At 39.6% G+C, this 25,306-nt stretch overlaps 1 protein-coding gene across 1 annotated transcript in view; it reads left to right on the forward strand.

Moving 5' to 3' along the window:
- Positions 1-25,306, forward strand: part of LOC126484228 (kinesin-like protein KIF11-A) — a 222,204-nt gene that overhangs the window by 153,623 nt on the left and 43,275 nt on the right. Inside the window, exons 9-11 of the mRNA XM_050107647.1 lie at positions 12,004-12,143; positions 20,788-20,903; positions 24,562-24,747. Coding sequence (XP_049963604.1) covers positions 12,004-12,143; positions 20,788-20,903; positions 24,562-24,747 — 442 coding nt within the window. The remainder of the gene's footprint in view (positions 1-12,003; positions 12,144-20,787; positions 20,904-24,561; positions 24,748-25,306) is intronic.

The following is a 25,306-nucleotide window of genomic DNA, read 5'->3' on the forward strand; positions in this document are numbered from 1 at the left end:
CTGCTACAATAGAAAAAGACATTAAACTAATCAGATTCCGTCACAGAAACATCTTGTACACCTACAAGAAGAAAACTTTCAAATTAAAAAAAAAGAGCAATAACAGAGATGATCTGCATAATAAATGACCAGACAAACTTCAGCAACCAGATGCTGTTTAAACTAATACAACATTTTGTTGAAAATAACCCCCCCCCCCCCCCTCCGAAATATACACCACAAGCTAGGTAATATCCCCATCCTCCGTCATCTACAACTATAAAACAATGTCACAGTAGCCAGGGCATCTTACCTCTGCTCCCCTCCTTCCCTCTCCCCCCTGTCCACCCCCTGTCCCCCCCCCCCCCCCCCCCTCTCTCTCTCTCTCTCTCTCTCTCTCTCTCTCTCTCTCTCTCTCTCTCTCTCTCACACACACACACACACACACACACACACACACACACACACACAGAGGGAGAGAGAAATGGAATAAACATAAAGAAAACTTGTAAGTAATGAAAGGAATAAAATCTGTTTATAGTAATAAGTAAAGCCTGCAACCTGTTAATTATCACAACAAAATTGTTACACTGACCACTGAAGATGCTTTAAAACAAACCAAAACACGTCTGATCTTAATAAGACTTTTATCACAGTTGCTAAACGTGGCAGTTAACCTGTACAATATATATGTGTGCAGCTGTGGACGGAAAAAAAAAAACCTTGAACTACTTAATGCCATTCATCACAAAAACTAGATATTTTGATTAAGCCATCTTGTATCATCCTATAGCCCCTCGACAATGAATCCTTCCTGTACACCACAGTATCATCAGCAAACAGCCTCAGATTACTGCTTGCCCTGTCCGTCAGATAATTTGCGTGTATACAGAATTATAACAGAATGAGCTTTTCACTTTGCAGCGGAGTGTGCACTGAGAAACTTCCTGACAGATTAAAACTGTGTACCAGACTGAGACTCGAACTCGGGACCTTTGCCTTTCGCGGGCAAGTGCTATACCAACTGAGTTACCCATGCACGACTCATGATCCGGCCTCACAGCTTCAATTCTGCCAGAACCTCGTCTCCTACCTTCCAAACTTCAAGAAGCTCTTCTGCGAACTATGCAGAATTAGCACTCCTGGAAGAAAGGATATTGTGGAGTTTGGCTTAGCCATAGTCTAGGGAATGTTTCCAGAAGGAGATTTTCACTCTGCAGCGAAATGAAAAGGTCCCGAGTTCGAGTCTCTATCCAGCACACAGTTTTAATGAGTCAGGAAGTTTCATATCACCGTACACACTGCTGCAGAGTGAAAGCCCTCTGGAAACATCCCCTAGGCTGTGGCTAAGCCATGTCTATGCAATATCCTTTCTTCCAGGAATGGTAGTTCTTCAGGGTTTGCAGAAGAGATTCTCTGAAGTTTGGAAGGTAGGACAAGGTACTGGCAGAATTGAAGCTGTGAGGACGGGTCTCGAGTCTTGCTTGGGTAGCTCAGTTGGTAGAGCACTTGCCGGCGAAAGGCAAAAGTCCCAAGTTCGGGTCTAGGTCCGGCACACAGTTTTAATCTGTCGGGAAGTTTCAGAATTATAACAGTCCAATCACACTTCCCCAGGGCACTGCTGACAGTACCCTTGTCTAATGAATACTTACCATAGAGGTCAAGGGTACTGTGTCCTATTACTTACGAAGTTTTCAAGCCAGTCACAGATCTGGGAACCTAGTCCGTACGCTAATACCTTCGTTGAGTGTCTGCAGTGGGGCAGCATGTTGCATGCTTTTTGGAAATCTAGGAATTTGAAATCTGGCTTTTTGCTCCTCATCCATAGTTTGCAGGATGTTGTGAGAGAAGTGGGAAATTGTTTTGTGTGTTAGTGATGCTTTCTAAATGTGTGCTGATTTTTGGACAGAAGCTTTCCTGTCTCCAGGAAATTTAGTACATTTGAGCTGAGAATATGTTAAAAAAATTCTACAGGAAACTGATGGTAGGGATATTGGTCTGCAATGTTGAGGGCCCGTTCCTTTACATTTCTTATACACAGGAGTCACCTGCTGCTTTCTCCAATCACTTTGGACTCTGTACTGGGTTGAGAGATTTGCAATAAATGCAAGCTAAGTGCCGTAGAGTACTCTTTGTGAAACCAAATTGGGACTCCATTCGGATTTGGCACTTTATTTGTGCTAAGCCCTTTTAGTTGCTTCTGTAATCCAAGGGCACCAATTACTATGTCCTCCGTACAGTAGTCTGTGCGATGGTCAAACGACAGTATGTTGATACAATCTTCCTGTGTGAATGATTTCTTAAAAGCAGAATTTAAAAATTCAGCTTTCCTTTTGTTATCTTCGAATTGCCACACTACATTGGTAAAAGAGTGACTGGATAGAAGCCTTTGACCTGCTTAGAAATTTTGGGAGCTACCAGAATTTTCTGGGAATCTTCGCTAGATCCTTTGCTAAGTTATGACGGTGATGGTCGTAAGCTTTGTGCATCGATCTTTTAACACACATAACCAGGAATGCAGCAGTCTTTGCTTCCTCAGCATTTTCCAAACTTAGTTATTTAGCCACAATGGGTCCTTTCTGTTGTTAATCCACTTACTCAGTATATACTTCTCCAGAGCATGATTTACAGTCTGTTTAAACTTTGCCCATAGTCCAACATTCTACTATGTATGATTGGAAAGTTTTAAGAATGGGCTTTTAATTGTACAATGAATGCGCTTATATGATACTGTGATGCATCTCCTACAAAATAGTCCCCTTCTGACTGAACACACCGACTCCAACAGTGTTTCCACTTTTGGAAACATTCCTGGAAATTTTTTTTCCTGGCGTGTGTTAAGGACGCTCTCCGTATTTGCCTAGATGTCTTCAATCAAGTCAAATCACTTCCATTTCAGTGAAAATTTCAGTTTAGGGAACAGGTAGAAGTCCGCAGGGGCCAAATCAGGGGAACATGGTGGTTGTGGAAGCACAGGAATTTTGAATTTGTTCAAAAATTCAACGATGGAGAAAGCAAGATGAGCTGGAGCATTGTCATGGTGTAGCACCAAACTCCTGTCTTTCCACAATGCAGGCGTTTTCTTCTGCACCTTTTCGCGCAAATGCTCAAGGACACAGTTGTAGTATTTCTGGTTAATTGTCTGTCCTCCAGTGGTAAATTCATTATGCACTATACTGATAGAATAAAAAACAAAATCACCAACATTGTCTTCACCTTCGACCGACTTTGCCATCCTTTTTTCGGCCATGGTGAACCTGGAGTCTTCCACTTCGAAGACTGCACTTTGGTTTCAGGATCATATCCGTATGCCCACAATTTGTCACCTGTAATTATCCTATTTAACGAATCTGGGTCATTTTTAGTACAATTAATCAGTTCTTGGCACACTTAAAGTTGGCATTGTCTCTGGTCACTTGACAAGTTTTGGAATGAATTTTCCGGACACTCTACGCATGTTCAGATCTTCAGTTAAAATTGACTGAACTGCATGGAAATTTAAATTAAGTTCACCAGCCATCTCCCTAATTGTAAGTGTACGATCAGAGCGCAGTTGTATGTGAACTTCCACAACATTGTCATTTGTTTTTGAGGTGGAAGGACAGTTGAACCGTCGTTGGTCTTCAAATGCAAGCTGTTTTTAATAGTACATAAGTCTCAGAAGCTGATTTAGCGGTTTTCAAACAAAATTTCACACAAACTCGTTGCTCCGTTTTTATGTCAGTTTACATGCAGACAGAATCCAGCAACAAGTTTTAACAGACCCACACTCAACAAGCTGTCACAACGAACTTAATAAAGGAAATGCAGTTTCCTGTCAGAAGGTGTTCAGTGACAAGGCAATGACTCACAACCCACCCTCCGTCTTCTTGCCTGTCAATCCAGTAAGCCGTAGCGAATCCATTTTTAAAACTTTCCAATCACACTTCGTAAAATTAAATGATGATCGCTCATTTTCTAAGTGAGATGCTAATACCTGCTTATATCTACATCTAAATCTACATACATACTCCTCAATCCACCATACGGTGTGTGGTGGAGGGTACCTCATACCACAACTAGCATCTTCTCTCCCTGTTCCATTCCCAAACAGAACAAGGGAAAAATGACTGCCTATATGCCTCTGTATGTGCCCTAATCTCTCTTATATTATCTTTGTGGTCTTTTCGCGAAATGTAAGTTGGCGGCAGTAAAATTGTACTGCAGTCAGCTTCAAATGCTGGTTCTCTAAATTTTCTCAGTAGTGATTCACGAAAAGAGCGCCTCCTTTCCTGTAGATACTCCCACCCGAGTTCCTGAAGCATTTCCGTAACACTCGCGTGATGATCAAACCTACCAGTAACAAATCTAGCAGCCCGCCTCTGAATTGCTTCTATATCCTCCCTTAATCCGACCTGATAGGGATCCCAAACACTTGAGCAGTACTCAAGAATAGACCGTATTAGTGTTTTATAAGTGGTCTCCTTTACAGATGAACCACATCTTCCCAAAATTCTACCAATGAACCGAAGACGACTATCCGCCTTCCCCGCAACTGCCATTACATGCTTGTCCCACTTCATATCGCTCTGCAATGTTACGCCCAAATATTTAATTGACGTGACTGTGTCAAACGCTCCACTACTAATGGATTATTCGAACATTATGGGATTCTTTTTCCTATTCATCTGCATTAATTTACATTTATCTATATTTAGAGTTAGCTGTGATTCTTTACACCAATCACAAATCATGTCCAAGTCATCTTGTATCCTCCTACAGTCACTCAACGACGACACCTTCCCGTACACCACAGCATCACCAGCAAACAGCCGCACATTGCTATCCACCCTATCCAAAAGATCATTTATGTAGATAGAAAACAGTAGACCTACCACACTTCCCTGGGGCACTCCAGATGATATCCTCACCTCTGATGAACACTCACCATTGAGGACAATGTACTGGGTTCTATTACTTAAGAAGTCTTCGAGCCACTCACATACTTGGGAACCAATCCCATATGATCATACCTTAGTTAGGAGTCTGCAGTAGGGCACAGAGTCAAACGCTTTCCGGAAGTCAAGGAATAATCGTGTGAAACAAGGGCAAGTTGCATTTCACAGGAGCGATGCTTTCTAAAGCCGTGCTGATGCATGGACAGCAACTTCTGTCTCAAGGAAATTCATTATATTTGAACTGAGAATATGTTATAGAATCCTGCAACAAACTGATGTTAAAGATATTGGTCTGTAATTTTGAGGATCCGTCCTTCTACCCTTCTTATATACAGGCGTCACCTGCGCTTTTTTCCAGTCGCTCGGGACTTTACATTGGGCAAGAAATTCGCGATAAATGCAAGCTAAGTAAGGAGCCAATGCAGTAGAGTATACTCTGTAAAACCGAATTTGAATCCCATCAGGACTTGGCGATTTATTTATTTTCGACCCATTCAGCTGCTTCACAACCCCAGGGATGTCTATCACTATGTCCTCCATATGGGAATCTGTACGAGACTCAAACAGCGGTATGTTTGTAAGATCCTCCTAGCCCTGTTAAACGTGTCCAAATAACTTCACAATCACACTCTACTTCGACCTCAATAGACACAATATTTTTGTCAACTGCAATGAAGACACCACCACCTACGGTGTCTAATCTGTCTTTCCGATACACATGCTATTTTTAGCAAAAGTACTCTTCTAGCATTCACGTTTGATTCGTTAACTTCAGTAACCATCATTACTATAACAGCATGATCACTAATCCCTGCTCTATACTGACACCTTGATAACGTCACATCTGTATGTAGGTACGACATCTGTTTCCAGTGTGTGTGAGCTGTCGAACTAACTGGAAACGTCAGTGTGGATGGGTGTCGTATATTTTCACAATCATCAGTAGGTAATTAAGTCTGTCCTTTTTAATCATTTTCATTATGGTTTTCCATTGTGATGATTTCTTCTTAGTGAAAAGATACTAGAATGTCCACAAACTTACAGCAAATAATAATAATAATAATAATAATAATAATAATAATAATAATAATAATAATAACCCACACATTAGCAAACATAAATGGAACAACAGTTACTGAATTCGTTTTTGCTGAAATATATTCGGCTTTTGGCCTCACTTTTTAAATGTTACCCAGTGTGTCTCCACAACAAACAAAAACTTCTATAGTATGCAAATACATGCTCTTTTTAATGACATAGGTTATAGGGAGTAAAACGTTATTTAGCAATAGAACATCAAATTATGCACAAATTCTATAGAAATAAATTCGGTCTCATAGCAATAATGTCTAGAAAACTAAGTAACAGCATGTCTACAAAACTGCTAAAGATCACTCAGTGTACTTGTTTGTTCAAGAATTATTGCACTGATGGAGTCATTGGAAAAATAGCTTCAATGATTCCACCCCTCCCCAAATGTGAGCTTACACAGCACAAAAAATGATAAATGGCTCATTCTTTAAATTTTAACACTGTGAAGAGCACAAAAAGTTGTATGTATATCCAGTCAAAATATTGTGCTCACATCACTGCTAGTTTCAATTTTAATCCATCTTAAATTTGGCCAAAACTGTAAATAAAGCTCACTTGGCATTAAGCTCAAATTTTTTTGTAGTAGTTTTATTCTGTAAAGGATATTTGTGTAAAATTTTGTAGGCATGACTTTTTAAATTGCACCACTTGATAAAGAATGATCCTATAGACAAATGGTGGCCATTGTGGCTTATGAGCTATATGTAGTTCTTGCCTTGGTCTAGTGCTGCTTTGTTTGACTTTAGAATGCACTGCACAGAGAAGTATCTTGTTGCCTTGATAAAGCAGTACAAGGCAGTTAGTTACTCTTGAACAAAGTAATGAAATTTTCAGCTCTGGATACATTGTTCAAGTGAAATTCTGATAATTGCTATTACCATAACAGATACAATATTTTCTAAAACGAGTAAACATAGGCAGTGAGAAAGGAGATGTTTTGTTTTTGTGGAGAGACTGTATCCTCCCTAAAAGGGCAAAACTTGTGTGCCCTCTAACAATTAATTTCTGGTCTACAGTAGTGAACTATTTTTAAACAATCAGATTTTGAGAAGTCTAAATTGTCTGCCAACTGTTGTTCTGTCCAGTGCAAAGGTTAGAGCAAATAACCTTATTCATAGACTGGCCGTAACTGGGCAGAATGAAATGTTTCAGACCGTACTTCAGAATGTATAAAGATATCTCTGCTGCGATTCTCTTGTCGATGCTTGCATGACAACAGCACATGAAGGCATTGTTATAATCTATATTGCATATTGCCAGGTTGTAACAGGAGTACTGCTGTTAAAAGGACAGAATGATTAAACTGTTAGCAGAAAAGTACCTAGTGAAGATAGGCACAGTCATATTAGTAGCTGCTATTTTGCATTTCCAGTATCAGCAACTAGCATTTTGTATGCTGCTTCAGCATTTACTTGGCAAATTTTGCTTTGTTTCAACTGTTTTAATTCCCTCTACCGCCTGCATAAAAAGTTTGTTGCAGAATGAACACACATCGAAGCTTGGCATACCAAATGTAATTTAAAATCACTTTTGATAATATCTCTTAGATATAATTTCGACAGTATTTAGTTGATGTACTTCTCCTGAAAAGGACGTAAATTTGTTGCATGTTCAGATCTAAAATATGGTCTTACTTTTATACATGGAGTATTCACTTTCTTGCAATGGAAATGATCCATTGTTTCTTTCTCACTGTCGTGAACTGTGTGTTGTGAGGTCTATTGGAATGTTTTCCTCTTGTATCTTTATCAATCTTAAGTTGTAATAATCAGAACATCACATATTGTTTTTTGACACTACACTTAATTCTAAAGACAAATTGTACGAGGGCAGTTCAATAAGTAATGCAACACATTTTTTTTTTCTGAAACAGGGGTTGTTTTATTCAGCATTGAAATACACCAGGTTATTCCCCAATCTTTTAGCTACACAACACTATTTTTCAACGTAATCTCCATTCAATGCTACGGCCTTACGCCACCTTGAAATGAGGGCCTGTATGCCTGCACGGTACCATTCCACTGGTCGATGTTGGAGCCAACGTCGTACTGCGTCAATAACTTCTTCTTCATCCGCGTAGTGCCTCCCACGGATTGCGTCCTTCATTGGGCCAAACATGTGGAAATCCGACGGTGCGAGATCGGGGCTGTAGGGTGCATGAGGAAGAACAGTCCACTGAAGTTTTGTGAGACTTGTGTGAGGTCTTGCATTGTCATGAAGAAGGAGAAGTTCGTTCAGATTTTTGTGCCTACGAACACGCTGAAGTCGTTTCTTCAATTTCTGAAGAGTAGCACAATACACTTCAGAGTTGATCGTTTGACCATGGGGAAGGACATCGAACAGAATAACCCCTTCAGCGTCCCAGAAGACTGTAACCATGACTTTACCGGCTGAGGGTATGGCTTTAAACTTTTTCTTGGTAGGGGAGTGGGTGTGGCGCCACTCCATTGATTGCCGTTTTGTTTCAGGTTCGAAGTGATGAACCCATGTTTCATCGCCTGTAACAATCTTTGACAAGAAATTGTCACCCTCAGCCACATGACGAGCAAGCAATTCCACACAGATGGTTCTCCTTTGCTCTTTATGGTGTTCGGTTAGACAACGAGGGACCCAGCGGGAACAAACCTTTGAACATCTCAACTGGTGAAAAATTGTGACAGCACTACCAACAGAGATGTCAAGTTGAGCACTGTGTTGCTTGATGGTGATCCGTCAATCATCTCGAACGAGTGTGTTCGCACACTCCGCCATTGCAGGAGACACAGCTGTGCACGGCCGGCCCGCACGCGGGAGATCAGTCAGTCTTGCTTGACCTTGCGGCGATGATGACACACGCTTTGCCCAACGACTCACTGTGCTTTTGTCCACTACGAGATCACCGTAGACATTCTGCAAGTGCCTATGAATATCTGAGATGCCCTGGTTTTCCGCCAAAAGAAACTCGATCACTGCCCGTTGTTTGCAATGCACATCCATTACAGACGCCATTTTAACAGCTCCCTACAGCGCTGTCACCTGTCGGAAGTCAATGAAACTATACGAGACGAAGAGGGAATGTTTGAAAATATTCCACAAGAAATTTCCGTTTTTTTTTTTTTTTTTTTTTTTTTTTTTTCAACCAAAATTTGCCGAGAAAAAAAAAGTGTTGCATTACTTATTGAACTGCCCTCGTATATAAATGAACAATGACAGTAAGAGACACCCTATTATGTAGTACATCTCTTCACATAAGCCATCTCAGTGCACTGAGAAGCCAGAACTGTCATCCTTGTCATAATAATGAGAGTAAAATCTCTGAAATAAGTGTTCATCATCATTTGCCTACAATTCTCTTCATGTAAACTAACATTAGGAAATTCAGTTCTAGAAAAGAATGAAATTGCGTTCCAAATATTTTGACCATTTCAGTAAATATGTGGTGTAAAGGTTTTTGTTTGAATGAAAATCTTGTGCAACTTTATGGTTGTGTAAAATTTGAGAAACATTTCTTCATAATGAGTAATGGTGTTTTTCCACGCACCCCTTGAGGTGACAATTTTTCAAAAACAGGGCCCTGTGTCCTCAGTACATTAGGCCATGCACTATTCTTCAGTGCCTTGCTTTAATTATTAACTGAAGTTTCCGTTTTTTAATAATATGTGTTATCTTTGCATGCCCTGGATGAGGTTTTCCTGATCATACATGCAGTGTTTGTCAATTTTAACTGCTTTTATCGCAGATCATATGTGGAGTAGTGGGTGGAGTGTCCTCTTTATGATGCCTAGCCTTTGCTAGCTAGTTAGCACTTGATAAGTAGCTGTTGGTATTCACAGCAGCTCCGTGTACAATGTCTTCACATCATCTGGTAACATGTTATTTTATTTTATACTTGTTGCTTTTGTGTTAGTTTTTACGGTGAATAAATATTGTTGTAAGAGGGTCAATTCAAAAGAAATGCACACTATTCCATAATATGAATTTGAATTCATGCACACTACCCCAGCAGAAATAATGTCCACAATAAAATTTTTAAAAACAAAAACATCTAGTGGGTATGATGAAATATCAGCAAAGCTAATTAAAGCATGTGATTCTGAGTTAAGTAGCATATTAAGCTATCTGTGTAATCAGTCGTTGATCAGTGGAATGTTTCCTGAACGGTTGAAATATGCTGAATTTAAGCATAAAAGGGAGATAAAGAAATAGCATCAAATTTCCATCCAATTTCACTTTTGCCAGCATTCTCAAAAATTTTAGAAGGTAATGCACAATCGCCTTTATATTCATCTTATCATAAATAACATACTGTCAAAGTTGCAGTTTGGGTTTCTAAAGGATTCTGATATTGAGATGGCTATCTACACTTACAGTGAAAATGTGCTTAATTCATTAGACAGAAAATTGCAGGCAACGGGTATATTTTGTGATCTGTTAAAAGCATTTGTCTGTGTAAATCACAATATCCTTTTAAGTATATTAGAGTATTATGGTGTAATGGGAAATGCTGCAAAATGATTCAAAACTTATATCTCTGGCAAGAAACAGGGTGTTACTAGGAAAGAGACATATATTAAGCTATCAGGCATCATCCACCTGGGAAGTAATTACATGTGGGGTCCCACAAGGTTCCATATCAAGCCCTTACTTTTTCTTGTGTATATAAATGACCTTTCTTTAGTAACATTACCTGATGCCAAGTTCTTTTTGTTCGCTGATGATACAAACATTGCAATAAATAGCAAATCAAGTGTAGTCTTAGAAAGATAGGTTAATAAAATATTTATTGACATTAATCACTGGTTCCTAGCCAATTCTTTGTCACTAAACTTCGGAAAAACACACTACATGCAGTTCAGAACTTGTAAGGGGTGTCTCACGAGTATATGCCCAACATATGATGACAAGCAGATAGAAGAAGTGAACAGTGTTAAATTCTTGGGATTACAGCTTATTAATAAATTCAACTGGGAGGAGCACACCACAGAACTTCTGAAGTGTCTAAACAAATCTCTATTTGCAATGTGAATTGTCAGACATAGGTGATATAAAAATGAAAAAGTTGGCATTCTATGCTTACTTTCATTCCACAATGTCATATGGGATTATTTTTTGGGGTAATTCATCAGCCAAGCTAAAGTTTTCCGGGCACAAAAACGTGCAGTAAGAATTATATGTGGTGTGACCTCAAGAGCATCCTGCGGAAGCCTGTTTAGGGAACTAGGGATACTAACTACTGCTTACTAATATATTTATTCCTTAATGAAATTTGTCATTAAAAGTATTTTGCTTTTTCAAACCAACAGCTCAATTTATGGAATCGGTACTAGAAGAAGATGAATCTTCACAAGGATTTAAAATCACTTACTCTTTTACAAAAAGGTGTGCATTATTCAGGAGCACACATTTCAATAACTTGCCAGCAGCCATAAAAATCTTAACGACCAATGAAATTCAGTTTAAGAGAAGCTTAAAGGATTTATTGGTGGCCAACTCTTTCTACTCCATTGATCAATTTCTCTGTAGGACCAACTGTTTTTTTGTTTGTGTGTGTGTGGGTACAATTTAACTAAGTACAATCTAACTTCTGCGCCGTTTCAGTGCACTAATGTGTACTATTACATGTTTATTACCTTACAAGTAAAAAGGATTTCTAAGTTTAAATTCATTGCATTAATGCAATCCTAGTAAATGAGTGTTTGTAAAATGTTTCTTTCATATAGTGTTAATTTAAAAAAAGACAGTCATTCCACTTGGTACCTGTGGGAGGTACATTAGCTTATTTGTTTAAGTTGTAAATAGTTGTCTTGTAGTACTGTTTTTCTGGTATGTTCTACATCCTGGAGGACTGCCTCACTACGGATAAATTGGAATGAAAGTAAATCTAATCTAAAAAGTATTAGTATCCAAACACAGTGGTTTTCGACCACTGCTGCAATAGACAGTCGGGCATTGTATCATTTAGTAACTGCACACTTCAAATTTGCTTCGTTCATTATTTGTTTTTGTTATTTTCTAGGTCTGTTGAACAGGAGAATTCCCGAATCAGTCATGATTTTCGCTTAGAGTTCCACAAAAAAATTACTGAGATACAGGGTGACATCACAAATTTTTTAAGTGGGCATATAACGGCTTTAAATGAAATAAGAAAAACACTTGGTAAGATTTTCAGCAATTCAAATTTGCAATGAATTTAAATTTTATAAGTTTAAATTTTATTTCTGCTTTCAAGATTTTTTAAAATTAATCTTGTACTATAATTTTCTGTTTTAAAACAATGTGAAATACAAGATGGAATAGTGATGATCATATGAAAAGGTTACCTGCACGATCCCACAAGCAGCACTACCCACTACCCTGCTATCCCTCCCCAGTCCTCCTCATCCCCATCACCCAGATTTCATCTCCATCGGATGCAGTTTCTCGTGGTCGTACCTCAGTGGTTGTGCGAGTTGTGCTTGCGTGTGTGTTTTCTGCATTAGCAGGTGGCTTTTTAACCAAAAAGCTCACAAGTTTAGCAACCTTTTTTTATGCCTTTAGCAACTCAGCATTGCCTCTATGCTGGTAGCAATCTATAATTTTCATAATATTGTCATTTTCTATTTTACGTTGTGTATTTAATTTGTACAATTACAATAAACTTAATTTTGTTTTGGATAACTGCATAATTAAGGCATGTGTTAATTATTTATTTCATAACTGACTAAAACAGAGTTGACCACAGTAAATTATTTTTGTGATGGCAACCTGTTTGTCAGAATGTGACCATCTTCAGACCATTTATATCATGATGGTAAGTGGTGGCAGTGAATGGAGTAGAAGTTGTGGCTCCATGGACTGTTGACTGCAGTTACCATTCTGGGAACCATAACACCTATTTCATTCACTGCCACCACCTACCATTGTGATGTTCTGCAGATACTCACATTCTGACCAAAACCAATTATTAAAAATGAATATTTTGTTGCAACCAAGACTGTTTTTAATCCATTTTAATGTATTTTTGCTAGAACGCTGCTTTTATCAAGGAGAATGTTCAGAAAAATTATTTATTTATTCTGGCAAGAGTATCTCATAACCAACCAGGCAGTCATATTTTATCAGTACATTCATCAGGGCACGTGATGCTAGATATTATGTTCAGTGTGCAATCTAAACACACAAAATTGATTATCAGCTTTTTTTTTGGGGGGGGGGGGGGGGGTGGCAGAGTTTATATTAGTTTGTGAAAATTCTGAACAGAGGTAATTAAAGACAGGCATATGTAGTTTTGAGCTGAGGCAGTGAGGGGAGTTGCTGAAAAAAATTGTAACGCTGGCAAAAAGAAAAATTTTACCATTTAGTTAGATGCAACAGGGTATTGTAGTGTGTTTAGTGCAATCTATCTTGTTCAAGGAGTGCAATCAGTAAAGGAATAGTTAGAAAATGTTCTTTGTTTAACAGGTGGATACAATTTGGATACTTGATAAGTAAGATATGTTCGCATTTATAAGTACATGATCTGTGATCCAAGATAGTGGGGCACATAAACATTGAGGAACCAGTGACACACTAGCCCTGTGCCGGGACATGTCTCGAGATCTTGAAGGTGTCAGCTGGTGCCGACTCTACAATCTGAACTGCCAACATTGCCTATCACACTAACAATGAGGTGGCTGATGTTTTTCATTATGACTCCTCTTGTGCATGCGTAAACCACTTTCACTTACCAATAATGCTCAACCGTTCCATGGAGTAGTCTTGGTGCAACTGTGGTAGCCATTCTTTTAGCAGGGGCACATATGACACCAAAGTATTAAAAGTTTATTCTGGTTTATAGCTTTTACTAACAGTTGTTGGTCCCAAATGGAGACTCCATGGATTTCCATGTAATGGCTGGCTGCATCAGTGGATGCGGGAACTGAGTTGGTGGCTAAAGTTTACAATGGACCACCCAATGTGCAGATGTTGGCAACACAAGTTTATGATATGGAAAACTGATTCACAATTCAGCTATTCCACCATCTTACATTTAACTGACAGCCCTTTGTCAAGTTTTACTGAGTTGGAAGCATTAGAAACCAGTAGTTCACCATCTTGGGTGGTTTAGAATTGGGACAGAAAGTGGTAGTCTGGTTGCAGGGCGACATGTCATCAAGGAAAAAAATCATTGATTAAGCATACATTTTATTAGTGAACATACAACAACAATCATAAAGAGGCTCTGAGGTAGCATGACATTCCAGGGTGTTACAGCGAGTGTGGAAACGCTGAGGTAAGCAGATGGCCTCCAATAGCTTGCAGTGAGTCAGCAGCTATGCTGACACATGAGGTTGAGGTTTTGTGTGTGTGTGTGTGTGTGTGTGTGTGTGTGTGTGTGTGTGTGTGTGCGCGCGCACGCACGCACGCACATGCATGCCGGAAGGCACAGAATCCCACCTTGGACCCCGAAGAGGAAGACAGCTCTCAATAGCAGGGCCTGCCCTTGTAGTGACATACACATACAACAGTATGTCCACACTTTGAAGGTGGCTGGGCGGCTGCACCGCCATGCTCTTGAACAATAGCTCTCCAGGATAAGAGGCAGGCGGTGACAGGAAGTAGGCCCAGAGGTGGCCTATATTGGACTCAGGCTCAATGTGTCTGCAGTTAGCGATGTCTGTCTTGTGGTGGCAAGTCGTAGATTCACATCAACTTGTAGATCAATGTGGATCTCCTTTCGGTGCTTGCTCTTGCCAGACTACAGCTTTATAGATAAAAATGATAGGCACGGTGCATATTTGTTATGCCAAGTCATCAGTTCCTGTCACATAGCCCAACAAAGCCTGTGGTTCGGACCTTAAGTAAACTAGCCACCACCTGACAATGGCTCTTGTCTTTTTGCAGTATCATTATTACAATGCAGATCCCTCGGTCGTGCCATCAATGTGCCAATCTGCTGATAGGTGTCAGTGTGTCACACAGTGGGTACTTGTTGATGCAACTATGCTTGTTTGGCTCTGGCCTAGCCTGCTCCCAAGGCCCCTTGCATTAGTCACAGCAGTGTCAGTAGCACCGAAAAATAATCATGGCTGTACATCCCGTTCACAGTCTGAGGAAATATTTTGTGAAATTTTTAAGTGTCATTCAGACAATGCGGAAGTCTCCCTGTGCTTGGGACTGTTTTTTGTGCACGGTAGAAGTGCTCATCCATAGTTACATCTGGATTCGTCAGTTTTAAATGAATTATTAAGGCCACCTAAGAGACAAGTGGTAAGAGTATGCAGTCTTCCAGATTGCTCAACTTTGGATGAGATTCTGAAATAACTTGGTGCGTAAAATCAAGTTTTGTGCTCATCCGAACGTGAACTTGAGTTGAGCATTACTTTTTGTTTTTACAGACAGTGTGCTGTAGTCTTTTTCAGTGTGTTTCATACTGACTCATCACACTGTCTGAAAATTTCAAATGTTCAAATTTTTTTGGCTGTGTGTTATATATGACTTTCAAATTCATAGCTGAAATCTGGACATTTCAATGTTGTTGCCTCATGGTTATCTGTAGTATATTACAGCTCATCCATTACTATAGAGAATTGTTAGGATGTACATTGTGGACAATGTATTCCAAGGTTTGAACAAAGCTGGTAAAATGCTGATCAGCTGGTATAAAAGTCCCTATAATTTTTCCTTTCTATTGATGGTTTAGGCAGTGCTTTGTTTCCCGTGTGTGGGACTGGTACCTTATTTGTCTTCAAAGAGCTGAAAAATAGTTCTGGGCTTTTGACTTTGCTACACCTATATTTAGGAAAGAGAGAATAACACGATAATGAAAACACAAAAAATAAGTTTTTGGGGACTACTATGAAACTGATTGACTGTAACAAATTGCCTCAACTAGCATTTTCACAGTTTCTGTACAAAAATCTTTTACATCTGAGGGCAGGAGTGTGTTAATATTGGTAACCGATACCATCACACCCTTACTTGTGGCATCAATCACTAGATGACACTCCATTCAGTGAAATTTGTGTGAACCTTGCCTAGCGACAAGCAATCCCTCTTTCCACTGTTCATGGCTGCGAAGTTCAGTTGTTTCTGAGAGAGCCTTGCTAATGGATTGAGTCATCTTGCTGAATGCCTTTGAGAAAATCATCTGTAGAAGGAACAGACGGACAAGTCATGGACTAAAAATGCTCAGATTTCCTGTTAAAGGTGGTGAAAGATTATGGAAGTGTATTTTGAATTCAAATGAATGAATGCATTAGTTACAAGTAATAACTAATAAAAGAGCTCTAACCACTCAATACTGCTGAAATTTACACGATGGTGTAATGCAGCCACTGCGCATCATGCAAACTGGGGTATATGCCCCGGGCGGCAGTTTCTGGTGGGGGAGGAAAGACCTTATTTCACAAAGCGCCTAGCATCCAGCTCACATCAGTCTATCGATTATTCATATGATTTTGAAATGCATCCCTGCTGAATAACAGGTAAGAAAGATTACGTATTATCTTCTCGATGTATCCAAGAAAATGAAATTTTGGCAGAAATTTTTTTTTTCCCAGAACGCTACACTGGTAAGGGCCAGTTGTACAGTCCCCGGCTAGCAGCCGCTAAACTTCTATTCTGGGAGTAGTGCGGAAAACATGTTGTATGAACACGTAATAATGCTTAACCCGAAAATAAATGCGGGGTAACTAAACCGGTGATCGTGGCAGGGTTAGTCAAGTTAACCGGAGAATAATTTTTAACCCTGGCAGGAATAGTTACAATATTAGTGATTGCAGGATTGTTAGAACGAGGAAGGAGGAGAAAAATTATGGAATAATATGACGAATCCAAGTTTATATAAAATTTTGTACTACTACTTTTTGATTTCATGCTTCAGAAGCTAGAGCATTTGAATGAAATGTGAAACTATTTCCTAACATGAAGCTTTTTGCTTGTAGTAGGCCTAATAGGCATTTGATATTGGTGCCTCGTGATTATATTCTATTGTGTTATAAAAATGACCTTTTGTGCCAAAACAGTGTTGTTTATTCGTTGTGTTAAAATTGCTGCAGTATTAGGCAGACTATTTCGTGGTATCTAGCAGACAGTGACAAAATACATGTAATCAGATCGAGAAAGCACACCAGTATTGGGTACTATTCGTATTAATAGCTTTTTCAGTATTAGATGACGACATTTGATTTTTTCATGTGGCAAAACCTTTGACGAACTTTGATGAGCTAATGGATTCTTTCCCAAAAGGAAAGCACACCATGTAAAGCTGTACTAAGGTTAGTGAGAAAAGCAGTTCTAGGAGCTAAGAATTGAAGAAATGTATACTGTCTTGCTTGTCTATTGTCTTTAATGATTTTATGTTTCTTATATTTAATTTTATGTCACACAAAACATAAAATTATTAGCTAATAGGCAATAAAAGAGTGCAAATTTTGTGAAGAGTTCCTGTTCTCCCGGTTACAAATAATCCCGTCCAGTATATATCGAGTTTTTATTAATCAGGGGTAGGTTGTCAAACTGGCCGACTGGGAGCAAGAGAGGTAACACAGGACATTTTAATTTCCACTGTCCAGAATACAGTTCGATGGCACTCATTACAAATGTTACACATTTGAGTTCCACCGAGCGAAATACAGTGACGTGCGATGGAAGAATGCTGTGTGAAGAGGTGTGGCACTACACTTTGGCACATTTGAGATCAAATGTTTCCTCAAACACATTCGTTTTATGTATCAGACTCTTCAGAAAGATGTGCGCTACAAAATGGACTTATTTTTTAAAGTCTATTTTTAAAATTTTTGGCGTCCTACCTCAAACGCTCGAGGTAGGAGGGGTGCCACTATCTAGTGTTGTCCCAGTTTGGAAATATCGTAGATCCGGGCCCGATCCACAGAGCAGTATTAAGTTGTGATGGGGAAGTGGGTAGTCCCATGTGAGGTGTTTTCGCATTTAGTGAGTTTGCTGTTTCCTTTTCGTTTATTGCTCTCACATCAAATGAAAACAAAACTGATTTCTGTGGCCGGGAGTTATCAAGTCCATTAAAATACATTTACATAATTACAGAAGGCTAAAATATGTTATTAATTTGATTTTATTTTATGTCCCCTTTCTGACAGTCAAGCAGTTATCGCCTTGGAGAACAATGAAGTTATTTTTTTCGATTTGATGAAGAAATGTGGCTTTGTTTAATCTTTTCCACTGAGCCAATCGATTTATTTGAAATGGAGTGTTTAATTCCACACTTTTGGCTAGTTTCAACTGTTCGCTGCATTTCAAGTCCACATTTTCATCTTCTAACATATTTGGCATTATGCCACAATAAAGAACCAAACATGAGATAATACAGTACTGGTACTCGAAGAAAATCCACATCCAAATCTGGACACCCAAATGTGCACTTTCAGCCAAATTATGCATTTTAGTATGGTTCACGAAATTACCGTGCTCTTGGAGTATCCTCTAATGTCTTGTTACTTTTATACAATTATGTAAGATCTTTTAATGTTTTACACGTACAAACATACGGGCTTCCTGTGTCGTCGTAGCTGGGCAAGCGAGGTGATGCTTGTTATCTGGCGCTCTCTGGCAGCTGCTGAAATGAACCTATTTTTAATAGGTCACAGGAAAATGTTGTGAATAGTGGTTTGAAAAGCGTTACTTTCAAAGTAAATTTCCTTTTACGCAAGATGAACTGTGTTTGAGAATGTATGACGAATTTCTTAAATCACAGAGCGTTCAACTCTCATTTAAAAATCAGCCCTTCAAGTACGATGATTTAGAATAATTTCGAGCCCAAAAGATCTGACATTTATGTTGTTCTTAAAAATTTTGCTGGCACATTTGTGTCATGTATCTTAAAGTGTAACACATGCAAGAAGGGTCATCATTATATGTGAAAGTTTTTCTTTTTTTGTAGCAAGCACTACGTTTATTAAAACTTCCTGGCAGATTAAAACTGTGTGCCCAACCGAGACTCGAACTCGGGACCTTTGCCTTTCGCGGGCAAGTGCTCTACTAACTGAGCTACCAAAGCACGACTCACGCCCGGTACTCACAGCTTTACTTCTGCCAGTACCTCGTCTCCTACCTTCCAAACTTTACAGAAGCTCTCCTGCGAACCTTGCAACAACAAAACAACAAAACTTTGTAGTTTCTCTTTCATATAAAAACAAAATTCATTGTATATGTTGATCAGTTTCAGAAATATAGACATGCCAGATTGGATGATTCTTTTCAATACACCCTATATTTCGCATTTTTGTGAGGAAGAATTACGAGGGTGGTGTGATATGTGCGGTAAATTTCCATGTGTGAATGGCTGGTAATCTTGATTGTACAAAGTAAAGTGTGAAGAATTTCAACACTGTAGAGTGTAAAGCTGTCTGAATTGTTCAGTACATCAACTGGGATTAAAAGTCAAGACAACAGTATTTGTGCTGTTATTAATTTTCATTTGTAGGGTTGGTCTGCCACACAAATCAAAACAGAACTAAATTAAGTTTACACTGACTCTGGACCATTATTGAAGACTATTTACTTTTGGATTAATGAATTTAAATATTGTTGAGGTAGCACTGAAAACGAAGCATGCTCCAGCCATCCAAATGAGGTCACCACAAAGGAAACCATTGACAAAATCACCGTATAAGAATGCGTGACATTGCTGAGACTGTAGGCATCTTAACTTTGTGATAATGTGATGTCCTGCTAGGAGAATTGGCTACGAAGGGGTTGTGTGAGAGATGGATGCCGCAATTCCTCACAGTTGACCAAAAGCTCATCTGGTACAACATTTCAGCACAATGTCTGGTAATGTTTAATCACAATCTGCATGACTTTTTGTGCTGATTTGTGATTGTTGATGAAACCTGGATCCACCATTACACACCAGAGTCAAAATGACTATCAAAACAATGGACATACTGGAAAAAGTGCACCAAAGAAGGCAAAGACTATTTTGTCAATTGGTAAAGTGATGGCCACTGTTTTTTGGGATTTGCAAGGAATAATAGTCATAGATTATCTGGAAAAAATCACAACCATAATTGGACCCTTTCAAGATTGTTGTATTGTTTGAAACTTGCCTAGGCTGAAAAATCAAGATTGTCATGCAAAAAGTGCTCTTTCTCCAGGATAATGCACCATCCCGTACATCAGTGATAACATTGGCATAAGTCCATGAATGGTGCTTTGAATTGATTCCCTATTCACCCTGTTCACCACACTTAGACCCAAGTGGCTACTTCCTGTTCCCTGTCTGTATTGGAGCATCTTCACATAAACAGCTTGTTTGGATTGTTACTTATTTTATAGTAATCCATGGCTTGTTGACAGTAAAAACTTACTCCAAAATGTCCTCCATGTTGCACTCAAATTGTTCCATGCAGCATTTGAAAGTTAAAAGGTATAACCGCTTGTCGACTGTCAGCATCCGTCACACCAACAGTTTTATGACCATTTTATCACGTTCTCATCAACACACCAATGGTTTCTGTTACTTGCGCGCTCTTGTTTGATGACATTATCAGAATCATGTCGTCAACCTTCTCACTAAGCCTGCAAAAATACCAGAACTTCTACCAGAGCCATATATACAAAGGTATCACTGCTTCATAATAAATATGTTTCTTCTCCAGACGTGTGCTACACAGACCATGCACCACAGTTCCTGAGTACCTCAGTATCTATCCCAAGTTGATAACTCAAAATTTATGGTTCTACTAACAACTAAAAGACCATTCTTAACATATTATATTTGAGCAAACAAAACATTCATGACAACATTACTATGCTTATTATGTGAATTACATTTTCAGGAAAAATTTATTTTAAATTTCAGATGAAAGTGTACAGAAGAAAAATGAAGATCTATCCATATTAAGTGATGATCTGGCTTCCTTAGTAAATATGCTAACAACTACCTTGCAGACGTGGAGCAAAAAATCTTCTGAGAAGGTAATTTGTCAGGAAATTCAGGTGACTATTAATAATTTAGTGTGACCTGACTGGGAGCGCATAAGACTTCAGAGGCAAAGACACACTACGCTCCATGTAATGTTCAAAAATTTCTGATTAATTATATGTGCTGAGGCTACAGTAGAATGACAGTTTGCATAAATATTCTGCATGTGAAGCTCGACATTTATGCAAGTACTAAAACACAGAAACTGTGAAGAACTGAATTGGGTATCCTGTTTCATGAGAGTACAGTATCAATTTAATTCCATGTGACACTGTTGAAACTGGAGTGTGAAAGACTGGAGATTCAGTGTAACTGAATGTTCAGGCACTATCTATAAAAATGTGCTGATTACCTGAAAGAGAATAACTTTGCACATCTTTTTTTAATAGCAGAAAATACTTATGCATATATATATTTTGTACCCTGCTGTGTGGAAGTGTTTATTGTACACACAGTGAGAAATGTAAATGTTATGTCCTTACTGAAGGAACATATTATGTGTGGATAAGAATAACAGTGATTGACCGCAAAGCGCAGTTGAGCATGGATAGGGATGTGTTGTAGGCTTGCCATTGCATGCATGTACAATTTGACTGTAGTAACAACAGGTGTACAGTTCGGTACTGAACATCCGCTCACACACTCTGTTAATATGCAATATTGAATTCACTTTACAGGGTCACAATATCCTTGTTGCTTAACGAATGTACTACTGTGTATAAAATAAATGTTTTCCTATTACTTATATACCTCAACAAAAGTGAAGGGATGAGCACTGTCTTTATAATAATCAAAATGGTTCACATTTAGTTGGTGAATTTTATACAAAGGGGATGCTCAAATGGTTAAGGTTACTGCTTGTGAATACAATAACTAAAAACATTAAAATAGTAGCAACTGCTTAAGTACATGCCAATCTGTGTAGTGTCCAAGTAATATGTCATACTTAATGCAGAGGCATATTCATTAAGAATGATAGATTTATTATGGAAGTGTGGCAGATGCCACTCAACGATGTCTGCAGACAGTAAAGGAAGACAAATTTCAACAAAGGATAAATCCTGGTCCACACAGTATTTTCCCGTAGAAACTTTGACAAGATCTTTGTGACCCTTTAGAATGTCTGCAGTTCTTAAGACCACCTTTGTTAGAGGCAATAGTTACACTATTCTCTCTCTTCTTCTCGAAATATTCCCACACTGATCCCACAAACCCACATTTCTCACCACACAAGGCGTGAGCAGATTGCTGAACTTTCCATTAAACGCCCACACTTGTCTGCACACTCCTGCTGCAAGTTTCAGACATTCTGTAGTGTAAATACAAAGAAATAAAGCACACGAAAGCGGATCACAACTCTTGGGCTACTGGTGAAAAGCATTGTCTGCAACTAGCTGCTAACTGCTACCTGCAGTAGCAGTGTGATTTGACAATGGCGAATGGAAGTATCAACTAAGTGCATTCTCTGATCAGTAAAAAGCTAGACATCAATCACTTTGTTGTTCTCATCCACAAATAATTTGTTCCCTCTCGTGTTGGTGAAATGCTGCTAATGGGTAATTCTTCATTTAATCTAATCTGCTATATGTTCATACAAATTGCATGAAACAAACTAAACAGAAATACATGAAACAAAATCCATTTTTCTATAAAATTGAATCAATGACTAATTTTTTAAGATTCTGCTATTTGTTTTTATTAATAAATACACTCCTGGAAATGGAAAAAAGAACACATTGACACCGGTGTGTCAGACCCACCATACTTGCTCCGGACACTGCGAGAGGGCTGTACAAGCAATGATCACACGCACGGCACAGCGGACACACCAGGAACCGCGGTGTTGGCCATCGAATGGCGCTAGCTGCGCAGCATTTGTGCACCGCCGCCGTCAGTGTCAGCCAGTTTGCCGTGGCATATGGAGCTCCATCGCAGTCTTTAACACTGGTAGCATGCCGCGACAGCGTGGACGTGAACCGTATGTGCAGTTGACGGACTTTGAGCGAGGGCGTATAGTGGGCATGCGGGAGGCCGGGTGGACGTACCGCCGAATTGCTCAACACGTGGGGCGTGAGGTCTCCACAGTACATCGATGTTGTCGCCAGTGGTCGGCGGAAGGTGCACGTGCTCGTCGACCTGGGACCGGACCGCAGCGACGCACGGATGCACGCCAAGACCGTAGGATCCTACGCAGTGCCGTAGGGGACCGCACCGCCACTTCCCAGCAAACTAGGGACACTGTTGCTCCTGGGGTATCGGCGAGGACCATTCGCAACTGTCTCCATGAAGCTGGGCTACGGTCCCGCACACCGTTAGGCCGTCTTCCGCTCACGCCCCAACATCGTGCAGCCCGCCTCCAGTGGTGTCACGACAGGCGTGAATGGAGGGACGAATGGAGACGTGTCGTCTTCAGCGATGAGAGTCGCTTCTGCCTTGGTGCCAATGATGGTCGTATGCGTGTTTGGCGCCGTGCAGGTGAGCGCCACAATCAGGACTGCATACGACCGAGGCACACAGGGCCAACACTCGGCATCATGGTGTGGGGAGCGATCTCCAACACTGGCCGTACACCACTGGTGATCGTCGAGGGGACACTGAATAGTGCACGGTACATCCAAACCGTCATCGAACCCATCGTTCTACCATTCCTAGACCGGCAAGGGAACTTGCTGTTCCAACAGGACAATGCACGTCCGCATGTATCCCGTGCCACCCAACGTGCTCTAGAAGGTGTAAGTCAACAACCCTGGCCAGCAAGATCTCCGGATCTGTCCCCCATTGAGCATGTTTGGGACTGGATGAAGCGTCGTCTCACGCGGTCTGCACGTCCAGCACGAACGCTGGTCCAACTGAGGCGCCAGGTGGAAATGGCATGGCAAGCCGTTCCACAGGACTACATCCAGCATCTCTACGATCGTCTCCATGGGAGAATAGCAGCCTGCATTGCTGCGAAAGGTGGATATACACTGTACTAGTGCCGACATTGTGCATGCTCTGTTGCCTGTGTCTATGTGCCTGTGGTTCTGTCAGTGTGATCATGTGATGTATCTGACCCCAGGAATGTGTCAATGAAGTTTCCCCTTCCTGGGACAATGAATTCACGGTGTTCTTATTTCAATTTCCAGGAGTGTAGTTAATGCAGTAGAGCTAAAATATTCTGTCACACATTCAGAAATCAATGAAGTGGATTAGAGTGATTGCTAAGGATTGTATACTATTTCCCAAGGGTTAAAAATAAAATAAAAAATAAAGCAACAATGTAGGATTGGGGCTTGAATCAATATTCTGCCTTTCTTGGAGAATTTTTTCCCAACATAGAAAAACAAGTGTTTGTTACTAAAAGACGTTGAGGAACAGTCATATAATGAAGATGAGAAACATCCAGGATGTTCAAATTTTGGCATTTATTTCTAATTGATCTCAAAAACCACTGTTTAACCAGGTGTATTTAAACATTGAACCAGGTTCTGTTAACATCAAAGGTGGGTCATTATTTTTTATTTGATGAGAGTTGATTACCGCTTGCTGTATCATGTTGTGTGTGATTGTAGACTGTAAGGTGTCACTTGCACAGAATAAAGGCAGCACTGCCTTACAAAATTCAGGCCACTTTAACTACCCGTCATAAGTGAAAAATATGTTCTGCTTCAGATAGGTGCAGCACAACAAAATACACAAAATCTTCTTCAAGATGCGAGAAGCAAAACGGATACAGAAATAAACTCGGTACACAGTTTCTTGACCGAAAGATTTTTACCCATAACCCAAAATCTTCAACATCAAATTCTTCGCTCAAAAGCCGAAAATGATGGTTTTGCACGCCTTGTGAATGAGCAGGTGAGTAATTACTGTGTAAAACATAATTTCTGGTGTTTCTTTACTGTTGTTGAAATATAGCCTAAGCATGTTTCATGTGATGAGAATATAGTTAAAAAACAAGAATTATTTGTGATCGGAATAGAAAATGAGTAAACAGGCATAATTCTAACAAAGATGTTATCCATTTTCTCAAATGTGTTAGAATGTGTGTCCTTACATTATGATACCGTAGAAGATATGTAGTTATTTAATTTGACCTGCTAAAATAACATCTGTGCAATTACTCGTCTGTTGGTATATCTTCTCGGCAGCAGACACTGTTAATAGATTCTAAGCTTTACAGGATATTTGCCAGCCATTTACATTTCATTTTCAGTATCCTGAAAGTAGTGCAGTCAATGGTGTTACCCCATTTACTTGTGATGTTGTTCATCCAGTAATTATCCATAATGACAATGCTGGTTGACATTGCTCTTTTATGATGTAGGTTTGTAAAACTATTCACAAATTCGATGTGTACCCATCATTGACCATTTCTAACAAGTACAAAGTTACAGTTTGGCAGATTAAATCCCAA

This window comes from Schistocerca serialis, chromosome 1 (assembly GCF_023864345.2).
Source record: "Schistocerca serialis cubense isolate TAMUIC-IGC-003099 chromosome 1, iqSchSeri2.2, whole genome shotgun sequence".
Taxonomy (NCBI): domain Eukaryota; kingdom Metazoa; phylum Arthropoda; class Insecta; order Orthoptera; family Acrididae; genus Schistocerca; species Schistocerca serialis.